We start from the raw sequence: 22704 nt of genomic DNA, 5'->3' as shown, positions 1-22704 counted from the left end.
GATTTGGACTGTGGGTTGACATTTTGAATGGGCACAAGGGGACAGCGAGCAGGTGTTGGCTTGGCCCTGGCTACAGGATTGCCCTTCTGCTCAAGAATAGATTGCCCTTGCACTAAATGGGGGGGGGGGCACTTCTTTGGCAAGGCCAATGAATGTCAAGATAGCCCTGCAACTTCTCTGGTCTGAGAAGAGGCCTTCCCTGTACATCCTACTACTTAGTGCTCTGTTCCCTGTCAGATTTATTTTAAGCCAAGTTGTGCTCTAATCATATATAAATATGGAAAGCTATCTTAATGGTCTGAGATCATTGGTCCAATATTGTTTATTGCAGTTAACACCATCTCTCTTAAATGCAGCTTTAAAATGGTACTTTTGGGGACTACAGCTCCTAGAATTCCCACACTTGGGGGAGGAGATACTGGGAGCTGCTGTAACTTTGCCAAGCCCTGCTCCCAGGGTCTTTGGATGCAGGCATTTCTCAGTCTCGCTGCCAGAGATCCTTTAAAGGATTGGACAAGGATCCAACCTCTTGCATACAAACATATCACACAATGAAAGACAAAGAAAGAGGGTGAAAGGGGTATCTTTATTAACCTTTACCAAATATGGGAGGCACCAGCTTTGAGGGCAAGAATGCCCTGCCATGTAGAAGCTATGGAGGATGAGCAGGGCAGGAGGGAAATTTGGAGATTTCCCTGTAGGTTGGTTGGAATTCAGAAGCCAAGCTGATGGATCCACTGCCCGATTTTACAAATTCTGCTCTCTTTCGATTCCTTCCTTTTCAGGAGCTGAAGCAAGAACTCGGGCACCGCTTGCAGCTCAACGACTTGCTCATCAAACCTGTCCAGCGGATCATGAAATACCAACTGCTGCTCAAGGTGCTGAAGTGGGAGGTGGTGCATTGTTCTCCAAAACAAAGTCAGAGGGGAGGGGAGGGCATGGACCTGCCTCTGCACAGCAAAGAAGAGGCTCTGTATCTTCTGCTGGTTTGATGCTCTAGGAGACCTGGAGTGACGATGAGGGGTGCAGGATCTACCCTGCAACATCTGTGCCACCTTCAGGGTAGCAAAGCGCCTGGATGCTAGCAAAGGAGTGGCTTCCCTGCCTGCTGGCTTTCTCTTGCCACCAAAGGGATGTCACCTGTACCTGTCTCTATGGCCGGAACAGCTTCAAATATTTGATTGCCATTCCTGATACATACACTTGGCTGGAACAGCTGATATTTCTCTCCTGCAGATTTTGGATCTGTGCTTACAGGCTCCCCACTTCCTGAGGCACAGGCATGTTGAAAAGGACAGTGCCACTAGGTCTAGTTCCCATTTGAATGAACAGAAATTGAAGGCATCATTTTTTTTTTCATGGATTTGCTTTGAGTGCAAATAAATACTCTCTTAATGTACCAGTGTAGTTACTTAGGAGACTCCCCTCTACAAAGTTGGCTCTTGGTTTGTCTAGTCCAGTGTTGTTATACCATCTGGGAGTAGTTTCCCAGCACTTCAAGCAGGGCATGTATGTTGTATGGCACGTCAGCCATACAGCGAAGAGACCGAGAATGGAACCAAGGTCAGCTTGCATGCAAACTCCATGCCTTTTGACAGCACATCATTGTAGCAGCAGATCATTGTAAGAAATGGCATCCCTATAAACACAGCACCATCTGCATCAGATTCACAAAAACCACAATTTGCAGCTCCCATGCTCCCCCTTCAGGCTGTTATTTCCTCCAGAAAGGAAAAGAGGATGAGTTTCCATGATGTCTGTCGCTGCTGGCACTAGTGGGGATATTAGGGGCATTATGCCCAAACCCTTATTAATTGCTGGTGGCATAGCTTGGCTCTAGTCACTCCTGGCCTGCATATCAAACACTAGCTTGTATTGCCCCTCCCCCGGCTAAGGAAAACACTTGCTCATTTTCTCTTTCCCCTCCCCAGGATTTCCTGAAGTACTATGGCAAAGCTGGCAAAGACACACAACAGTTGGAGGTAGGAGTTGAAATCGTGGGAACCTCTTGTTCTAGCTGTTGTTCCCCCACCCTTATCGGTGAACTGGATTTTACATGACTGGGTTTGGATCAGGACTTGCAGAACGAGTCCCAGAAGGGTTATCTTCAATCTCGTATGGTGTAAGCTGGAGAGGACTGAATATTGTGTGGCCCTCCAGATGTTGTTGGACTGCTATTCCCATTATCTCTCACTAGCCGCCATGCATCTAGTGACTATGCTAACAAAGGCTGATGGGAGCTTGCTGTCCAGCAACTTCCGAGGAACCACATGAGTCCCACCCCACCATAAACTTTGGGACAAGGAACTACGTATTAGGCTGTGTCGAAGACTTGAACTAAAGCTTGGAAGCATTACCTCTCTGGACTGTAATTCTCAGAATCCCCTGACATCCCTTGGCCTATTCTAGGAGTTTTAGTCCAAAATGTAACTTTTCCATCCTTGACCTGAACTTCTGGTGTAACAGTATCCATGTGGCATAATGTTCCTCAGACTGGACCTCTGACCCCATCAAAATATGTGACTTACTTTGTATTATGTCATTTGGTTCCATGTGCACCTCCTAGATTTCTTCATGATGGTGCACTCACTGAACATGGGTGGTTTTGTGTGCTTGTCCAACTAGCTATTGTGCATCTTAACCCAGCAAATCCTGCCATGGTTGGTCCTATCATTAATGAGGTGACTGCTTCAAGGAGCAAATGCTGGGAGGTGGCAGCCTCCCCCCCCCCCAAAAAAAGTATGCTGCTTATATACCGCGCCATAGAGCCAAAAGTGCTCTCGGGAAGTTTACAATTTAATTATACAGGCTACAAATCACCACCCCCAGCAACCTGAGTACTCTTTGTTTCCTGATCTCAGATGGATGGAAGGCTGAGTGAACCTCAAGCTGGCTACTTGGGATTGAATATAGGTCGTGAGCACAGTTTTGGTTGCAGCTCTGCAGTACCAAGGGGCCTCCTGCACCAGCAAGGTGTTGGAGAAAAGGAGAAAAGAGATGCTGTGCAATTTTTCCTGTGCACCACTAGGGTGGCCTGCAGCAGTCAGGTCTCATTGACTTTTGCACATGGAACGGAAGAGGACCACCCTCTTGTTCTTTTCCTCAGACAACAAAATGTTGGGGCTGGCCTTACTGTCCTCACCTCTCTTCCCAACTTTGCCTTTCAGAAAGCTGTGGAAGTGATGTGCTTTGTTCCCAAGCGCTGCAATGACATGATGAATGTGGGGCGTCTTCAGGGCTTTGAGGTAGGTTTTGAGAATCCACAAGGGTGGCGGAGATCCCACTGATCACTTGGGAACCTAAGATTTACAGAAGTTAATTTCACTTTTTAGGCAGATATAATACATATGCATTTGAAATATTTATATGCCACCTTTATCCTTAAAAAGGATCCGGAACAGCTTCCAGCATTAAAAAGAAACAATATTAAAAGTAAAAACAATAAAATGTTGCAATATTTTAAAAGAACTCAACAAATGTAATATTAAAACAAGTACTGTAGTAAGCAAATAAAAACAACTAAAATGCAACCCACCAATCACTAAGAAACAGTTTGCCTGAACACAAAACTCTTTGCCTGCTTGTAGGACAGCAAAGAGGGGGCCAGCCTCTTTATACATAGGGGAGGGAGTTTCAGAATCTGGGAGCAGCAGCAGAGAAGGCCCTCTCCTTTTCCCCCTAAGACAGTGGTCCCCAACCTTGGGCCTCCAGATGTTCTTGGACTACCACTCCCAGAAGCCTTCACCACCACCTCTGCTGGCCAGGATTTCTGGGATTTGAAGTCCAAGAACATCTAGAGGCCCAAGGTTGGAGACCACTGCCCTAAGACATAGCTGTGAAGGTGGTGAGACCGAGAGAAAGGCCTCTCCTGATGATCTTAACACATGGGCCAGCTCATAAAGGGAGATGCTTGAACCCAAGCCATGTAGGGCTTTATAGGTCAAAACCAGCACTTTGAATTGTGCTTGGAAATGGACCAACAGCCAGAGGAGCTGCTGTAGCAGGAGATTTTTATGATCCCTGTAACTAGCCCCAGTTAACAGTCTGGCTGCAGCAATTTGGACCAAAATCAACCCCATGTCGACCTCATTACAGAGCTCCTCTTAACACTGACCCTTTTGGAGTGGGGCTGGTGCTGGCTAAGTAGGGTTGCTTGGGATTGAGTGGAGGTCTAGTATTCCATTGGGTGTGATCCTTGCATCCAAATGGCATATCAGGGCTCAGGCCAATCCTGTTAATATTGTGAAATGGTGTGAGCCACTTCAGGATACCAGCAAATTCCTCCGCTTCTTGGCAGAGGGGCAGAGGAAGTGGGAAGAAAAATAATTAAGACTCTGGTAATCGCTGAGGCACTGCATCACTTTTTAAAAAAGAAATAAAAAATAATAATATTTTCTTTGGTTTGTCCAAAGGGCTAGTGGAGAAACTGCCCAAAGCCAAATCCATGTTTAGTATACTGATATTCTAAAGTGGCTCGATTTTTAAGCCACTTTCTGATCTCAGAAATGTCAGTTGAAGAAGCTTTGACAGCCTGGAAGGCTCGCTTTTGGTCCATTGCCAGTGATCATACACTCTGGAAATGGACCATGCATTGATGGGGCCTCAAAAAGGTATGGGTAGAGCCGTTTTGGGGGTGGTTTGATTCACTCCAGTGATTACATCATGTGATCACCAGGAAAAAAAAGAGAGTGAACCAAACCATCCCCAAAGAGGACCAAAGAGCAGAACAAATGCCCATCTGACGGAGCCCACAGTCATCCAACTAGGATTGTCACCGTGGCCAGATCAGGCCTTGCCAGGAACAGTAGAGAGGATGGGTGAAGTGGAAGAGGACAGTTATTTTCCATGAATGTCCATTCTTAGTCAGTGTAAAGGAAGAATGGAAAAGGGGTAATTCCTTCATCTCACAATAACAGGGCATCTCTTGGGTTTGTTTGGTTTTTTTGTTTTTAATTTTTTATGTTTTGGTGGCTGTAATGTAATCTGGAAGAAGGGTAGAAATTGAGGAGGGAGCAGGCAGAATACATTAGGAATTCTGAAATATCATGTGGTGCCTACCGCCCTTTCTAGAAGTGTTCTGTCTCAAATATGAGTGTAATTTTGCATGTTTAAATGCTACCCAGGCTAAGAACAGAAACAAAACTTGTCTGCATGTAGAAAGTTATTATGTTAGAAAGCAATGGGCTCACTTAGCTGTTTCCTTGGCAAGCTGCTGTAGATTTCCATGGATGGGATATTTTTGAAGTGACATTGCATTCAGATCTAGAAATCCCCATCTGTATATGTGATACATAACATTCTGCTTGTAAGAATGGGTCATTTCCCTGCCTTCTACCCACTGAAGTAACTAGGAGTTGCCCTTTCCTCTCCAGGGGAAACTGACCGCACAGGGGAAGTTGCTGCAGCAGAACACTTTCTGGGTGATGGAGCAAGCAAGTGGGATCCTGGCCCGGGGCCGTGAGCGGCGCATCTTTCTCTTTGAACAGATTGTCATTCTAAGCGAGACTTTGGAGCGGCGGCGTGGCCCATATGCTGCCCCAACTTATGCCTTCAAAAGCAGTATCAAGGTATTAAGGAGCTTTTGGTGGAGAACCTGGGCAAACCTGGATACCTGTGTCACAAGACATTTTTATACTAGGGCTGTCTCTCTCTCTCTTGTTTCTGCATTGTGTTGTGCCTCTGCAGAATATAATGTTGAGAATCAAATTCAGCATCCCAGGAGCCTTAGCCTTCATCGATACAAGGACATTTACAGTACTAGTTTTCTGGCTGTGCTTGAAACTGTGTGGCCAGTGCCCAATGCTGAGTGAAATCTCTGGGGCAGGGAGCAGATGTAATGGAAAAAAGGCAGGTACTCTAGCTATGGATTTCCTTCATCAGTAGGGGGTTGGATCAGGTGACCTCCGGGTCCCTTCCCACTTTACAGTGCTGTGATTCTACAGACATATTGTTTGATTAACATTCTGAAATACTAGCTGCAGGATGTTTCTTGGCACTGTGTGCACTTGGCTTGAAGGGAAATGTTGGCGTTTAGTTTAAAGCACAAGCTTTGCTATATGCCAAAACCCAAGTACTTCCTAGGACGTGGTGCACATTCAGAGGCATCCAGATCCATTTCCAGAAGAAGGAAAAAGTGCAGTCTCTGCTCGAGGAAGCATTTTTTGAATCTCCTATGACTTGATCTTTGATGAAGCAAACCCCCACATCTGTCATCTTTGCGTACCCACTGCCCGTGTCTCCTCCAGGTAAGCTGTTTGGGCCTGGAGCCCAGTGTGGACAACGACCCTTGCAAATTTGCACTGATCTCTCGTGGTGCCGAACGGGGCAACATCCGTTACATACTGCAGGCTGAAACGCCAGAGATTGCCCAGGCCTGGGTAGCTGACATCAGCCTCATCTTGGAGACACAACGTGACTTCCTCAATGGTAAGTGGCAGGAAGTTGAAGGTGGTCGGTCCCCATTTCCAGCCTGCCAGGATTAACTCCCAGGCCATGCAGTGTCCTTTAAACTACATCCATAATTATTCAGAGGGTGGTCCTCCATATTTCTTCTCTCATTTTCCTAGCCACTGATGTGAACTGTTTTCTCACTGTAATTTGCAAAAGCCTAGGGACCTTTAGTTGGTTTACCGAAGACAAATAGCTTTCAAAGAATAACAACCAATTCTGTGGCACCTTAAAGGCTAACACATTTAAGATAGTTGCCTTTTAAAATTTCAAAGAGTAATTTTAATTGGAGGCTTTCAGATTTATTAACTCATTTGATTACCTTTCACTTGAATTAAATATGGTTTGATGTTTTCTGTAATAAAAGGAGTTAACCTGTTATTTAATTACTGTATATTATTTCATATATATGGTAAATATATTGATCTATTAATCAAGGAGATGTTTTCTTCTCTCGTTTGTTTATTTGAAATACTTTTATCCTGCCTTTCTCCTTAAAAAGGACCCAAGGCGGTTTACATCATTAAAAGACAATATTCAAAACTAGCAACAGTGAGTACACAAATACTAAAAAGGATCACATTGTAGAATCATAGAAAAGTGAAGTTGGAAGGGGCCTACAAGGCTATCAAGTCCAACCCCCTGCTCAGTGCAGGAATACAATCAAAGCATATCTGCCAGGTGATTATCTAAGATTATCTAAGGTATTCCTTGACTGTTTATCAATCTCCAGCTGCAATCCTGCCCCCCTACACGCACACACTTGCACTTCCAGTTTGTTTGGAAGTTCATAGTCTTTCTTATGGGAAAAGACTGAACTAACGAATGAATCCTATACTAAGAAACATAAGCAACACCAAATTCAAAGCAGCAAGCCACAACAATCCATTTAAAACCCTTGCTAAGTCAGTGAGGCACTAAGTGGAAGCCTGCTTGAAGAAAAATGTTTTGACCTGCTTGTGGAAGGACAGTAAAGATGGGGCCAGCCTTGCCTTCTGTGGGAGGGAGTTCCCAAAAGTCTGGGAGTTTATGAGTTTAGCCTCTGTGTTGTTTCATCCTACAAGTATATGTGAATCTGTTACATATATATTGTGAAAGCCATTCCAAGGTTCCCTGTATTTCTCACACCCTAGGATAAGCAATAACTGGTTGAAAGGGTGGGGCATGTTCTCAGGTTTTCCCATTGAGTTCCCTGTGACAGGCTGTTGTCCCAGAACCAGAGCATCCTAGTTGGGCTGGGACTGGTGACATTCAGGTTCAAGCCCTGACTGAACCATGACACTCAATGTGTGACTTCAGACCAACAGCCTTTGTTTAGCCAGAGAACCATTCTTGATTAGACCAGAAAGAGAGCCATCATCTCACTGGGAGGAAATGTGAGGGGTATCAGTGTAACTATTAGATCAATAAATAATCTTGAACACAACTGGTAAGGAAAATTCTGTTGCCTGGGATTTTTCAGCCATTGAGTTCTGTGGCCGGTGAATTGTCTTTCTAAAAAAGCTTTTCAGTTGAGTCTGTATCCTCCTTCGTCCAGTGACGTTGATCCGATTGCTCTACTCTGAATTGACTGATCCAAATTATCCCTTGTAAAAGTGGATTAGAAAAACCTCACTTCACTTCTGAATCACATCTTAAAAGAAAAAAAAAATCAATCTGCCTTTTGTCTGTCTTGATCGTAAGTTTAAGAGGCTGGCTAAGGAATACTGAAGAAATACTAGTTTTATAAGTTTGACTTCTTGCGTATTCCCTGCCAGTGAGAGCTGATTCGCACATATGTATGTTCATTGCTTATTCTCTTATATTTTGGAGATAAAGACTAACTTTCTACACATTTAAGAGAAAGGATGTTGCAGAACAGAGTGTATCATTTCAGCCTGAATACTGACCTCAGATAACAAAATAAACAAAGAAAACTGTAAAACTTCCTATTCTTCCTTTCTTGCTTCCTTGCTTTAGTCAACAACTACAGAACAAGCACATGTGAACTGACACTCCTTGTGTTTATGATATCTTTTTGTTGCTGAAGGCTATTCTGCTCCCCTTCATGTGATCCTGCTGTTCATTGTCCCTTCTTGCCATTCCCCCCTCCCCTGCCAGCACTGCAGTCGCCCATCGAGTACCAGCGTCGAGAGAGCAAAACCCACAGCCTGGGGCGGACGGGAGCCCTGCACCACTCACTGACCAGCGGATCTCCCCGCCCTTCCTCCTCGGCCTCCATGGACCAGAACAAGGGGTCCAGCCTCCAGCCCCACAACGCCTCCCTGCCTTCCCTTTACCTGCCTGGCCCAGGGCAAGCTGAGCATTCACCTCCTGCTGAGGTAAGGAAGGAGGGTTGTAAGGAGGAGTGGGCGAGGCTAGCTGATCAGGCCAGCCTGACACGGCTGAAACTCCTTTGGAGGTGAAAAAGCACGCTTGAAACAGGTGGGTCATGCTGTCTGGCACTGGGTGAGAAGCTGTTGTCCAAAAATTAACTTTCCCAGGCCCTGAAGGAGGCTAGTAGTTAACCCTCAGTTCAGTGTTTTGTATTTACTTCAACTGTCTCTCCCCAACCTGGTGACCTCCAGATCCAGTATAGACTACAACTCCCATTATGCACAGCTAGCCAAATGAATGTATCTGTTTGGCAAATTGTAACTCGGGAAGGAGTTAATTGTAGTCTTCTTCTTATAATCAAACATTCTGTTGTTCAAGGGATAATCTCTTTGTCACACATTCTCCTTATGACATTCCTCTGTTATTATTTTATAATAAGCGAAAACTATAATACATAACATGTGGGGGAATGAACAGAGCCCCAATTTTAATAAGGTCATCAGTGCTCATTGCTAAAACTATTTTAAAAAATGATGTCTATAGGGGGACAAAGAGGACCCTCTGATAGAGAAATGTTGTTTGAAAAAGTCCAGAGTGCCAGTTTCTGTTCTCGGGAAGAAGCTGGAAAAGAAAGGGGTGTGGGCACGGATGTTTAGTGGCCATTGGAACTGTCTGGATTTCTGTTACCCAGCTAGGCAAATAGCTGTCTATTAAGATGATCTCTAGTGTGGTGGGGGAGAAAAGAGTAATGTGGACAATGTTTTATTAAAAGGATATGTCATAAATTCAGCCGTCCCCCGCCTGCCCCCCCCAGAACCCTCTGGATCTTAGATTATAAGTGCTATTATGGGTATGCTGGCTGGACATTAGAGGAATAGCAATCCAACACATTTAGAAGGTGCCAGATTAAAGAAAGCTGCTATAAATGTTTGATCCTTGGGAGACCAGACGCAGACCATAGCCATCTGATGTGATTTAACTGAATTGCCAGAATTCACACTTCTCCTTCCTTCCCTGAAAAGTCAAAATATTGACCAAGTTGATAGTAGAGTCAGCCAAGCTTTGGAATTTGCATTGCTTGCTTTCAGTGCGCGGCTTTCTGCGTGTGTGTTTTCAGGAAGACTGGCAGATTTTTCTCCAAGATCACTTTCTTGTATACATAATGCCTCACGGAGAACGTCCCCTAAATGCTAAGCAGGGTTTCTATGTTGGGGCCTTTCTCCTGAAATTAACCCCTCTTTACTTTAGCCACAGCCATCTCGCAGCCAGAGCTCTCCAGGGTCTCGGCCAGTTCATATACCTTCTGATGAGAAGCAGCTCCCCAGTGCCCCCCTGCAAGAGTCCTTGCACGAGGTGAGTGTTCAAATATCCAAGCGGCAACTACCTTGGCAAATAATATGGGAATTGCTCTAGGACTGGGACAGTCAGATTTGTATTAATAGAACCCCTGTATCTGCAAGATCAGTATCCACAGTTTCACTTATTGGTAGTCTGAAAATATTAAAAACCACCAAAGAAAAAAATCCAGAAAAAAACTATTTTAACATGTATTTCCAGAACTGGCCTCTAGAGGGAGCCAGGGAACACACTATGGACACTTGTTAGTGAAGAATACAATAGCATGATCACTGGCATCCTCTAGCGACCAGTTTTGGTAATGCATGTGAAAATAATTTTTTTCCTGTTTTTTTTCCTTTTACCATACTATATATGTAGTGCTATTATCCATGGTTTTCAGTATCCGTGGGCAGTTGTGGATATGGATATACTGTATTTCCCATGGATTACAAGATGTACAAGTTGAATCAAATCAGCCTGGAGCTTTCCGCCAATCTGATTTTTTTTTCTCTTACAGCTGAGGCTTCTCTGTTTTTCTTTTTCTTTTTGCATTTGCATCAGCTCGGGTAGTGTGATCGCGGGTGCTGATGCATTCAGTTTGATCCTTTTATAGTGGGGTTTATAGCCATTCTATTCAAAGCCATTGCACTCAGCCACAGGAGCAGGGAGGGCAGGGCAGCTGATGAGAAACTGGTTCCCATTTGAATCCTCTCTTCCCTCAAACCTGGTGCCTGAATCTGCTTGCTTTCCTCATCCCTTCCCATTTTGTTTCTTTTTCTTTCTTTCTTTCTTTCTTTAAAGGCTTGGTACTGTTGTGCTAGGGCATCTAGGAGGCCAAAATGGGGTGAGAGCAGGAAGTCACCAGAGAGGAAGAAATTACTAATGAAGACTTCTTTGCAGCGTGTTAAGGTGGCTCTGATGTCATGCCTTCTGCATATCTGGATGGCATTAGCAGAGCTACCTTAACAAGCTAGAAACAAATCCAATTGCCAGGGTAGGGTGGTTAGTTGGGTGCAGCTGTCCCCATCAGTGCTGGGCACTGGTCCGTGTTAGAAGGAGCTGGAGCTTGATAAGGTCCAGGGGTCGTCTGACCAGAGTGTAGTCAGGAATCCTCTCTCTCAACAGAGCCTCCTCCTGTTCTTCCACTGTGTCCTTCCAGGTGCTCTCCTCTTCTGTACCTGATGAGCTTGTGCCATACGCCTTGGCTTCCTGAGTCCCTGCTGCTTTCCCCTCCTTTTGTTCTCTCTCTCCCTTTGTTCCTGCCAGCTGGGTGGAGAGTTGCTGTCCCACCCCTTTGCCTTGGTGGCCTTCCTGAATCAGCTTTCCCTCCTGGCTCTGAGCCAGCCGACCAGCCTCAGTACCAGCCCAAGGCCTGGCAGTAGGCAATTCCAAGGCATACAGGGCAAGAGCAGGTGGCCTGCCAGGGCAACCAGATGTAACCCCCCCGCTTCACATACATTTTTTCCTCTTTTTTTCTCTCCTTACCTGTTAGGTGTAATAGAGTGATGAGAATGTGGGACTAGGGCACAGGAGACTTGGGCTCAAATCCCTACTCATCTATGAAATTTATGGGGTAACCCTGGGCTAGCCCCACTCTCTCTTAGCCTTGTCTATCCCACAGTAGAAAGGAGTTGGAAGGGAGGCACAATCGGTTATGAAAACAAAGAAATGATTAGGCACTGAACTACCCTAATAATTGAAAAGATGAAACCATGCGTTGCTGCTGATTTGAAGCCCCTGGAACCCCACAGTGTTGTTGTTTTTCCTGGGGGGGGCAATGTTAGAAACGGTTCTTGAGAAGGATGGTGTTAACTGTTCTTCTGTTTCCTGTCAGGCACCAGGTGATGATGATGCCAGGCCTCTGCTCCCTGATGCTGATTTTCCGGAGCTCAACTTCCCTCAAGGCTGTGCCCAACTTGCCAAACTCGATGAGGATGAGCTGTGACCCTTGGACTATGTGTGGGGAACCTCTCTTGGGCCCAGGGACTTTGGCTGAGGAGGCCAAACTGATCCATCCCCTGCCCCTCCATTCCATCTCTCCTCGTGACAGCTTCAACGGGGGAGGCGGAGAGAGATGCAGAGCAGCAGCAGCAGCAGCAGCAGCAACATAGTCCTGACAGAAACTATTGCTGCCCTCTGGTCCTACTCTTAATTCTCAGATGTTTCCTGCCTACAAAAGAAGCAGGACAACACACACACCCCGTTTGAGACCAGAGAATACTGCTGGAGGCCCTTCCCTTTCCCACAGACCCTTGTATATGCATGTTGTGGGTTCTAAGGGGCTTCAGATCAGGACTCTTGGATGGGGATTGGGGAGTCAGAATTGGGTGGTGTGAAATGAGAAGTTTTATTTTGTTTGTTGTCATAATAAAGATTTTAGTTAAAACAAATATGGAGACAAATTGCTGCAAGGCCCTTCGTCACACAAGGACTGTGTGTTACAAAGCCATCACTCGGTAAGGCCATATTTACATGGCTTGATCCTTGTGGCATCTTTTCTACTCATAGCTTGCACACTCCATGTTGAGCTCTCCTCTGTCTCTCCACGTCAGTGTTGCTTGACATAAAACTAAAGACTTTGTAATGCCTTATGGGGCTGTACGTATCAGGACATAATAAAAATTAATCTGGTCCTTCGCAGGTCTGAAAATTAGATAAACACAATTCGGATGAACAGCAACACATGACATATCACACCACGTCATGAATTATTTTACAAAAATAAAGCCAAAATGGAGGCACCATGTGTGAAAAACAAAGTACACCTTATGATTCAATAACTTGTAGAACCACCTTTTGCAGCAATAACTTGAAGTAAAAATACTTCCAGTTGTTATTTTCAGCCTCAAATACTAAAAATATTAATCTCCCCACTCTTCCTATGACTACATGCCTTCTGTAATTTGAGAAAGAGATTTTAGAATGTGATCCCAAAAGACCCACCTATGTCGTAAATTTACAGATGGAGAAGTGACCCACAAGCTCTAGAGACAGGGAGGAAAACTGAACAAAGAACATTGTGGCTAAAGACAATATCTCAATAAATCATTAGTGAATCAGAAAAAGCAGGAAAAGAGCCTTCTGTGGAAGCAGCAAGAAGTAGTGGAAGCAGTCTTTTGTGCTGTCCACAGAATATTGCAATGGGTCAACTGCAAGAAGGTGCAGCAAACTGATCCCTGTGTGGATTTTTTCTTCTTCTGTGTACTGTAAATCAATCTCTCTTTGCCTTGATTAGAAAATGATATTTTTGTTCCCCAGATCATTATGTTCTTCCCAGGTATCTTCATGTCTCCAGCAATGTGCTACAATACATCATGTCCAACGGCATTTGTGCAGTCCAGTTTTCTACCAAGAAACACCAAGAAGATTATTAGGTTACTCCACCAAGACTGACAAGAGTTAGTACGTTTCCAGTCTTCATAATTCACTGCAACAGATTCCTGGACAACTAACTGCAACACAGAGATAGGGTTCTATCCATGGTTATAATTTGCCTTCTAACACTTTTGCAACATCATGGCTTTCTCGCTGATTTCTTCTTTTGACAGCATTTGCTGTACTCATTCATCGTGGCTGTCAAGTGTTGCCTCTCTAGCCCAGCCAGGTCTTTTCTGTCACATGCATACTGAGTGTTGTGTGCTCGTGTTTCTGTAGCTGCTCAGAGCAAACAGCTTTGACGTGCTGTTTGCATTCAGTCACATTAGCAAAATTATTCAGAAGTATTAGAAGCAGGCTTGTCTCTAAGGTTTCACAGCTCCTGCTCCCAGCATCCTGTGGCAATCTTTCCTTGGTGATTTGGAGCACCCAAAGTCAAACACCCACCCATTTTTTGTATGTCGGGGCCCATGCACCCTTCCTCACAACAATGTCACCAATAGTAAATCTAGTACTATGATGAACAAACCACTTGCCCTTTTTTGCTCTCATGACAGGCTGCACAGAAGATTTGAACTAGGGAGTCAAAACCACACAGATTTTCAACTACCCATATCTTCTCCACTAAAACTGTTTCACTTTTATCTCCATCACCATTTTCCAGAATAGCAACTGAAAATGAAGGGCTTAGTTGAAGAACATTGATTTTAGTGTGTGTTAATGATGCACCTACGGTTGAGGTTTGAGTACTCGCTGTTGTGTGTTAGACCAAAGTGCCAGGTTTGTGGGATGCAACAGGGCAACACTAGAAGGAAACACTGGCATACGTTTCAGGCAGGAGGGATTTGACACCACTGGGTTTTGTATTATCTTAAGGCACAACCCCTGCATGTGAGGTTTTTCCCCAACCACTTTTGTGTGATGGAACAAACCCTCAAGTTTGTCAAACACAGAAGTTCAAAACTAGAACACAGTTCCGACGTGGATTTTGAAGAGGTACAATATGAGGGGACGTTTTGATTACCGCAGTCCCACCAGAGCAATCCAACATTGTTGCTTTGGATTAGAAAGATGTGGTTTCCCTTGGCAAAGGAACGGGTCATGATCAGGAAGAAGGGCGTTTTCCTGTCAACCTCCAGCTCTTTTATTCTATGCACATTAAAGGCCACACAATCTGTTTTTAACAAAGGAGGATTTATTCAAAGTGTGGATCTTAATGGGTCCTGTCTGAGGTCTCCTGTGAGAAACAGGTAAATAGCAATTTTCAGGGAATCTGTTTTGCATTCCTTTTCTTGGCAGTTGGCAAGGAAAGCCTGATGGTGCCTTGTCAGGTATGGCGGCTCAGACCTTCCGCTTCTGCCCTGTATTAAACACATTCAGTTGACATATCCTTACACAGATTGACTCAAAATGTGCATTAAATGGCCAGTGTTTGGGGAGAGGTACCAAGGGGACTCCTATATTATATATTGTTTTAAGGTACACGGGCAGACACAGTATTGTACTAGTGCTATGCATATGGATTATGCTAACATATCACTTTGGCCGTCCTCTGAGCCAGGAAAAAAACACCAACCACCTGTGGGCACATTTGATCATCAGTGAAAGCATTAAAAATGTTTCCATTTTCAGTGTGTTGTGTCTCAGGGCTGATTTACCTGAAGATAGTAGGTTATCAGCTCTGCAGATTCCGGACTGCACTGTTCCCAACTGTACCTTGTATTTTTTAATGCTCTCCCACAGAAAGCACTCACTGCATGTCACAGTCAGAGAGGAAGAATCAGCATAACCATGTCTGTGATGTCCTTGTTTACAGTGTTCTAATCTGGAGGAGTAGTTTTAAAATGGCCTATGAGGGGAGCAGACACCATGGAAAATGGAGGCTGATTGTTATGTGCAGGGGGAGAATTTCTATGACATTTCACATTTTCTCTGCAACTTATATTTGAACCCATAAGCAAGTTTGAACTTGTTTATGGGTGATCTGGCCTTTCTCACCAGATTACTTATAAACATGTTCAAACCCACCCATAAACTCAAAATTGCGGGGGGGGGGGGATGACACATGATAAGAATCCTCCCCTTAGCAACTGTAAAGCTGTAATTTCTTCTGGAAGGGAGATATTTTCATATTTTTATTGTCATATTTTAGAAAATATTGTAACATTTTAGAAATAGCATTAATAGACAGACAGACAAGTAAACACTCCGCAGTTTGAAGCAGGAGGCATATTCAATTATTTTCAGGGTGCACAGAGAAAGGGCCATGGCCTCATGGCAGCAGGCTTGCCCCCCCCCCCCCCCCGATTTCCATGTAATTGTTCAAATGGGTGGAAGGAGCCAGCTGCGTCTTTCTCCTGTCAGGTCCCTTGCCTGGACACAAAACAACTTGGTCCGGTGGATGGAGAATAAACAGAGTCTGGTGATCGAAGCCCTCCCCAGGGAATTTAGAGATGGGAATTTCCAGTGGAAGTTTGGACATTCACTGTGCCTTCAGCTGCCAGTCTCCTCCTGCTTTGATGTTTCCTTCTTTTGCTACCAAAAAGAAAAAAAAGGGGGGGTCTCAAAATATCTTTGTTTGAATTTAAGCCTTTTAAACCCCACATCCCAAATGTCAAAGCAAATTTCACTCCTCTTCTTCATTCGTGTCAGAAGCAATCCAGTGGGGGTTCCGGAGTGGAAGAACCAGCCCTGCCATTGCCCAGAGGACACCTAAATATATTTAATGTTCAAAAGAACAGCTGTATTACTTTTATGGAGATTTCCATCCACACATTCTTTGGGGAGATTTGGTCTGTGTACAGTGATTTGTGGCAGCATGCAAACTGGCCTGAATGTGACTGAGGACCTCTTCAACCACCCTGTATCTGCCCCAGTAATGTAGAAATATCCCTGCCTTGCCACATCCCTACTTGGCATATCTGGCCATTCAAATTAAGCACCACCATCTCTCTCTCTCTCTCTCTCTCTCTGTGTGTGTTTTAAACTTATACTGTTGTTCATTATAAAGCCCTGGTGGGGATCCTGTGATTTTCCAGGTTCTTCTAGATGGAAACTCTCAACCTCACCACTGGCCATCACAGCTAAGGTTATTGGGACTCAGGAGTCCTACATCTGGAGGGCCATCATTTCAGCTCCATTGCTGTAAACTCCTGCTATAAGTAACATTGCCAGAGTTTGCCAGAACAAACGACAGCTGGCATGCTCTATGCTCTACATTTATGAACATGATTCTGTCCCGACTTTTTGGGCTCTCAGAGTAAAAAAAAAAAAATCTCTGCTACCTTGAGCTCCTACATACATTTCTCAATGAGAACGTCTGTCCTAATTATCTTTCAGTGGAATAATGCGGGGAGAAGAACATGCGCGCCAATATACCTTCCCTAGCCAATATGGTGATTAATACAGTATTGGGAATTGCAGTCAATAATTTCTGGAGCGTCAGATTTTGTCACCCATTTCTCTACTGTCACTCTTACTTTCAAGATCGGCTTCTCCCCCTTTGTTTTAATTTTGTTTGTTTGCCAGGATTCTTTCTTCAATTAACAAACCATAAGCAACTCTTCATTTAAATGGAAACTTCAAAAAAGTTTCACAAATTCTCTCTCTCTCTCTCTCTCTCTCTCTCTCTCTCTCTCTCTCTCTCTCTGTGTGTGTGTGTGTGTGTGTGTGTGTTTGTGTGTGTGTGTGTGTCCCAATCTGTTCTCAAGGGGTTATCTGCAATTAGAGTGGAGGTGCTACTATCCCAGCTTGAAGCTCTTTCAGGAGAACATAAGAGAAGAATCCTTGTGATGTTGTGATCGCCAGTGGTGTGGTGGAGCCAGAACTGAGAAGATCAACAACCTCTGACTTCTTGATTAGCAGAGACCGTGACAGCATCCACAGCGATCCCACCCATTTCCATGTTCCCCTTGAGTTTAGCTACAGGCCTTATAGTAGCTTGGGGTACATGGATTCCCCTCACCCCGAACAGTGCCTTGTCAGATAATTGTGGTGTAATATAAAACTATCTGAGGATGGTTTGGTCTTAAACAGTCAATTAAGAACCAATAGCTTTACAAAATACCTGCTTCCCATTTGTTGTTTTGGATTCATCCAGCCTGCCCACATTTTTAGATTCTTCCTACGAGCAGGACTTGGCGGGTTATAGGATATAGGGGTTATCATGGTGTTCACCTGTCCTTCCAAACTTACCATAATACTACTGGTGGTTAAACTTTTGAATAAGGACTTGGGAAACCCAGCTGGGTCCCCAGTGAATCATGGAACTTACTGGAGAAATCAATCTCTTTCTCCCCCTCGACCTAACCTACCTGTCAGGGTTGTTGTGTGGATCAGTGAAAGAATGATGGTATATAAATGTAAGAAAACAAAGAAATTAGCAAACAGACAGCCCAGGCATAGAAACTTTAAAACCCCTCAGCCCTGTTCCCAACACCATGCCTTAGTCCCATTGAGCGACAGCTCCCTCCTCAGATGGCAGTTTACAAAAAGGCCCGAGACTGAGCCTGACCTGCAGCGCTACAAATAACAAAGCACCTTCCAGGGCATGAAACTCCCCTCGACATAAGGTCTCCATGACCACCACCCCCACTAATACCACAGGAGACAGATGCATGTAGTGGAGTTGTTTAATGATTAGCTCACAGAGAAATTACAAGAGGGTGACAGCTTAAATGGTGCATTTCCATCTTGGTAGCCGTGCTTACCAGTTGATAAAGGCGGGGGGGGCTTCCTTCCCAGAAACTCTAATCTCACCTTTATGTGAGCTGATATCACGGGAGAGAAGTGGCACTGGTTAACTCTTCAGTCTCTAACATGGAAAGAGATGGTGCTAGGCTTCCTTCAGATCCATGGGAGCAAATGGAAGACTGGTGCTGGGCGAGTGTGTCTCTCTCTCTCTCTCTCTCTCTCTCTTCCCCTCTCCTACCTTGTCTTTGCCTATTCTCCAGAAAATGTTGACACTTACAAATAACATCTTTCAGATCAATGTGCCTCACTTGGTTCTGAATTTAGGCTCCTGTTATAAACCTCCGTGCAACTCAGTGGGGATTTTGTACAGTCCAAGCCTGACATTTATATAACGATGGAACACCAGGCTGCTCTATCTCTCTCCTAACCCGGTGGTTTCCAATCTTGGATCCCCAGATGTTCTTGGACTAAAACTCTCAGAAGCCTTTGCCACTCACTGTGCTGGGCAGGATTTCTGGGAGTTGAAGTCCAAGAATATCTGAGGACCCAAGGTGTGGGGTGTGGGGGAAACCACTGTCCAAATCCCATGGTGGCTACCTTCTTCAGAAGGTCAAAGCCAAAGGAAGAAGTACTACCACTTTGGTATGAACTGCCATACATACCCGGGCTGTCTGTATCTTGCAGACTTAGTCCACTGAAATGGGGAACAGGTAGTATTACATCCTGGGGAAAAAAAACTGTCAAGACTGCAAACCTGTGTAAGATCAGGGCTATCCTAATGCATATTGCCTACTGAGAAAGAGCAGGAAATGGTGTCTCTTTAGGCCTTGATGACACTGCCTTATTTAAAGTCGAGGTGCATAGTATCCAAATTCAGCTCTGGTACTCTGGCACATGAGGCAGAAAACACCAACAGTGTCTTTCTAGGACCTTTGCAGTAAAAAGGGAACGATAATAACTGCCCGATTCCTTTTCATGACACACCAAACCTGCTGCTTGAGGCAACTGCCTCACCCTGCCCAATGGTGGTGTTGGTTCCGTCTGTGTTAGAATGAGGCCTGCAGGCCTTTTTGCCTTGTCCCAGAAGAATGGAACAAGGCCAAGCTGGCCCCATGCCACCCATGTGGCAGCCAGCCAACCACTTTGTCCTCCGCACATTCTCTCTGTGGTCCCTTCTTAAGGATCTGAGTTCCTTTTCCTGTGCGGACTCATGCCTGCTTCGCTGAACAGGTCTGGACAGAGTTCTCATGTTGTGCCTCAAGTTTTCCTTCACAATCCACTTGCAGCTGTCAGAATGAAGAGGCACAGAGGTAGGAGAAGGAAGAAGAGGCAGTGATGAGGGAAGGGGAAGAGGAAGAAGGGAAGACCGAGAGCAAGGGAGAACACCAGGCAGAGCAGCATGATCAAGGCAATCACTCTTCAATTCAAAGCAAGCTCAAACCCTCCTTGTAGCCAGAAAACTAGCATGCCAAAGAGAGGGCTAGGCTAGAACTCTCTTCCCTACGTTTACGGTATTTTCAGGTTGCAGGGAATTTGTTTTATATGGATGAGATTTGAAATAGAGTGTCCTCCATCTGTAGCATGACATTCTATTACCACAAGGATGTGTACGTGGCAGACCTGTCTTCATTTTTATTTCTTTATAGTGTAACTGGTGCAATTGGCCTTCACTGTCATTTATGTCCCTGGACATCTTCATTTCAGTGTATAGCAGAAATGGAAAACTAAATTATTGTGTGCTCTCCTACAGTTGCGTCTTAGATCTCTCCCCTCCAAGAGCCTCGTGGCGCAGTGGTTAAAACGCTGTACTGCAGCTAAAACTGTCCTCACGACCTGGGGTTCAAATCCCAGGTAGCCGGCTCAAGGTTGACTCAGCCTTCTATCCTTCCGAGGTCGGTAAAATGAGTACCCAGCTTGCTGGGGGGGCAATGTGTAGCCTGTATAATTAAATTGTAAACCGCCCGGAGAGTGCTTGTAGCGCTATGGGGCGGTATATAAGTCCAATAAATAAATAAATAAATAAATAAATAAATAAATAAATAAATAAATAAATAAATCCTCTGGTCCAAAACACTGGATGGAAGCACACTGATCCCCTGTGTGTGTGTGTGTGTCGGGGGGTGGGTGGGGTGGGAGCTGACATCATGAACCACATTTCAGATTTGGGGAAAGGAACCTATGTGTGCATAGACTGGTGCCAATATACAAGGGCTCCATAGTGACATGAAATGAAATGCAGCAAGAGAGTTCAAATACAGTAGCTGTATCCTACATCTGTTCAAATTTTGTCCATGTGTTTCTATGGTTATGGTATGCTCACAAATTCACGCAAACAGCCAATGGTGTGTTGAAAAATTTACCATTTGAAATGGCAGGCTGTGGAATTATATGGCTGAATATTTTCACCAGGAAAAGATGAACTCCCTGTGCCATATAAAGGTAGCCTGTTACAGACTTGGCTATTTTAAAACCCTTTTTCATCGACACCTCACCTTTCTTTATTCATATCAGAGTGTTGCACAATTTAAAATTATGGATGTATATGAAATATAGGTAAAATTAAAGACAAATTAAAATGTAGACTATTTTTGACCAGAAGCAATTATTTCAGTCATTTGTTAGATCTTCTTTTGTACCTGTGATGGGGCATAAATTGTATGCATGTGAGTGCTGCATTGATTGAACTTCTTCACAGTCACAGAAAATTTGTCCTGTATCTAAGTACTGAAGCTCCATTTTACTTGATTATTCTTTGAATTTCCTCCTTCAGTTTGAAGTCTATTAAGTAATTTCTAGGTGGTCCAGATATAATTTGGTGGGAGACACTTCACCATCCATTCATTTGGCAAGGTGTGCTGTTTTTTGTTCTCCACAGGTTTAGCCTAGCCTCTTCTGTGTACGGATATGTGCAGATAAATTAGATTGTATTCCTGCCTTGAGCAGGGGAGAGACTTGATGGCCTTGTAGGCCCTTTGCAACTTCTCTTTTCTATGGTTCTACGTTTTCTATTATTCTGTCTGTACAGACAACTTTTCCTCAGTTGTAACCATCATCTTGGAGGATGGCACCCATGAGGACTGGTACTATCCTCACTCAAATTATCTTCTTTTGTTCATTATTTGCTAGCAACTCTTGATGTACTTCTGGAGGGCAATGCTAGCCAAATAATAGACCTTTTTCAGTAGAGGGTAGGTGTACGTGGAGTAAACAGACATCTAAGGAGTATTGATATTTACATCTCTGCATGTGCACACACTGGCATGGATGTTCCCATCTTCATATGCCAGCTTTCTCCAGTCCCCTAGGAATGCCCCCAAAGAAAAGAATGGAAAATCACTTCTGTGTCTATGAAACTCTGCAAAGGATTGCCATAAGTCGGAACTGATTTGATGGCATGTAATTACTACCCAGGATATTAAGTCAGGATTGTTAGACATAACACTTTAATAAGAATATATGCTGGCAAGAGAGAGAGAAAAATGAAAATGAAAATCTCCACCTTTTGTCTGAAGCACTGCAGTCCAATAATAGTTTTATCACCTCATCTCCTTGCATGAAGTAGGTCTCATTGTTTTAACAGACAAAATCAGAGCTATGTGGAATGAATCAGAAAGAGGACTGAAAAAAAACTCATATTCCACGATGTGACATCAGATATTTCGGTGCCAACATAGAAGGGACAATACAAAGGAAGGGGAAGAAAACATTTCAAATTCCTAGACACCATTTGCTAAGGTTTAGGCTCACAGAATTTCTTATGGTAATGATGTGAATTTATGTGTCTGGTGGGAAGAAGAGGGCAGGGAGGAAATTGCCCACCAGCATCCTTATAGTTCCTATGGAGCCATCATGCGATAGGAGCAGCTTTTCTCCCAGAACACTTGCCTTAGTGTTCATGTGTCAGTATGAACTCTCTGAGTCTGCACTCATGTGCAGCCTTTTGGATATTAACGCTAGCTGACTGCTAATATATCTTTATGCTTCTGAAAATTCATCATTGTTGCATTTAGCACAGTAGTTTAGACATCCCGTTGGGAGTTCGATTTCCCACTGTGCTTCCTTGATAAGGGCTGGACTTGATGATCCTTAGGATCCCTTCTAGCTCTGCAGTTCTAAGACTACAGTATTATTATTATTTATCTGTTTATGCCTCGATTGTGTTTGTACGTGCTATATATCTTTGGGTGAACTTTCAGGGTCACTCAGTCTGCATTAATCCTCTTTTAACTACCAGGACCAGTCTTTCCATTAAGCAAAGCGAGAGAGCCAACTCAGACAACAAATGCCAAGAAGCAAAGGATCAACTGAGCTGCTCATCTGCTCTAATGCTCCTTAAGCTACCCTACTGCCACCTAGTGGAGGGGGAGAATGTCCTGTCACCACTACCAAAATAAGAGGCAGTTGTCAGGCATTCACACATGGAATTCCATAAGGGGTGGGGGCAAGCTTGTTGCTCAAGCAACAAAAAGGTTTGGGCCTCCTCCTTGACCACTCTGATGTTCTCACATTCAAAAGGTTGGAAGAGGGACTCTTGGT

At 44.3% G+C, this 22704-nt stretch overlaps 2 protein-coding genes across 7 annotated transcripts in view; one reads left to right on the top strand and one right to left on the bottom strand.

Moving 5' to 3' along the window:
* The window catches only part of ARHGEF25 (Rho guanine nucleotide exchange factor 25), an 83151-nt gene extending 70660 nt beyond the window's left edge, over positions 1 to 12491 (top strand). For all 6 annotated transcript variants that reach the window (XM_020778392.3, XM_020778398.3, XM_020778378.3 and 3 more), the window contains 8 exons: positions 786 to 878; positions 1932 to 1982; positions 3168 to 3245; positions 5373 to 5567; positions 6246 to 6426; positions 8548 to 8768; positions 10012 to 10116; positions 11936 to 12491. In XM_020778392.3, the coding sequence (XP_020634051.3) occupies positions 786 to 878; positions 1932 to 1982; positions 3168 to 3245; positions 5373 to 5567; positions 6246 to 6426; positions 8548 to 8768; positions 10012 to 10116; positions 11936 to 12046 (1035 nt within the window). In that variant the 3' untranslated portion in view covers positions 12047 to 12491. The remainder of the gene's footprint in view (positions 1 to 785; positions 879 to 1931; positions 1983 to 3167; positions 3246 to 5372; positions 5568 to 6245; positions 6427 to 8547; positions 8769 to 10011; positions 10117 to 11935) is intronic.
* Positions 12492 to 21594: 9103 nt separating this feature from the next.
* LOC110070327 (transcription factor Sp5) overlaps positions 21595 to 22704 on the bottom strand; it is a 14294-nt gene continuing 13184 nt past the window's right edge. The window contains exon 2 of the mRNA XM_020778002.3: positions 21595 to 22704. This exon is cut by the window's right edge and continues 1143 nt beyond it. The gene's annotated coding sequence lies outside the window, so the exon portion shown is untranslated.

Source organism: Pogona vitticeps, chromosome 2 (genome assembly GCF_051106095.1).
Source record: "Pogona vitticeps strain Pit_001003342236 chromosome 2, PviZW2.1, whole genome shotgun sequence".
Lineage (NCBI taxonomy): Eukaryota > Metazoa > Chordata > Lepidosauria > Squamata > Agamidae > Pogona > Pogona vitticeps.
This window is presented reverse-complemented; position numbering and strand designations above follow the sequence as displayed.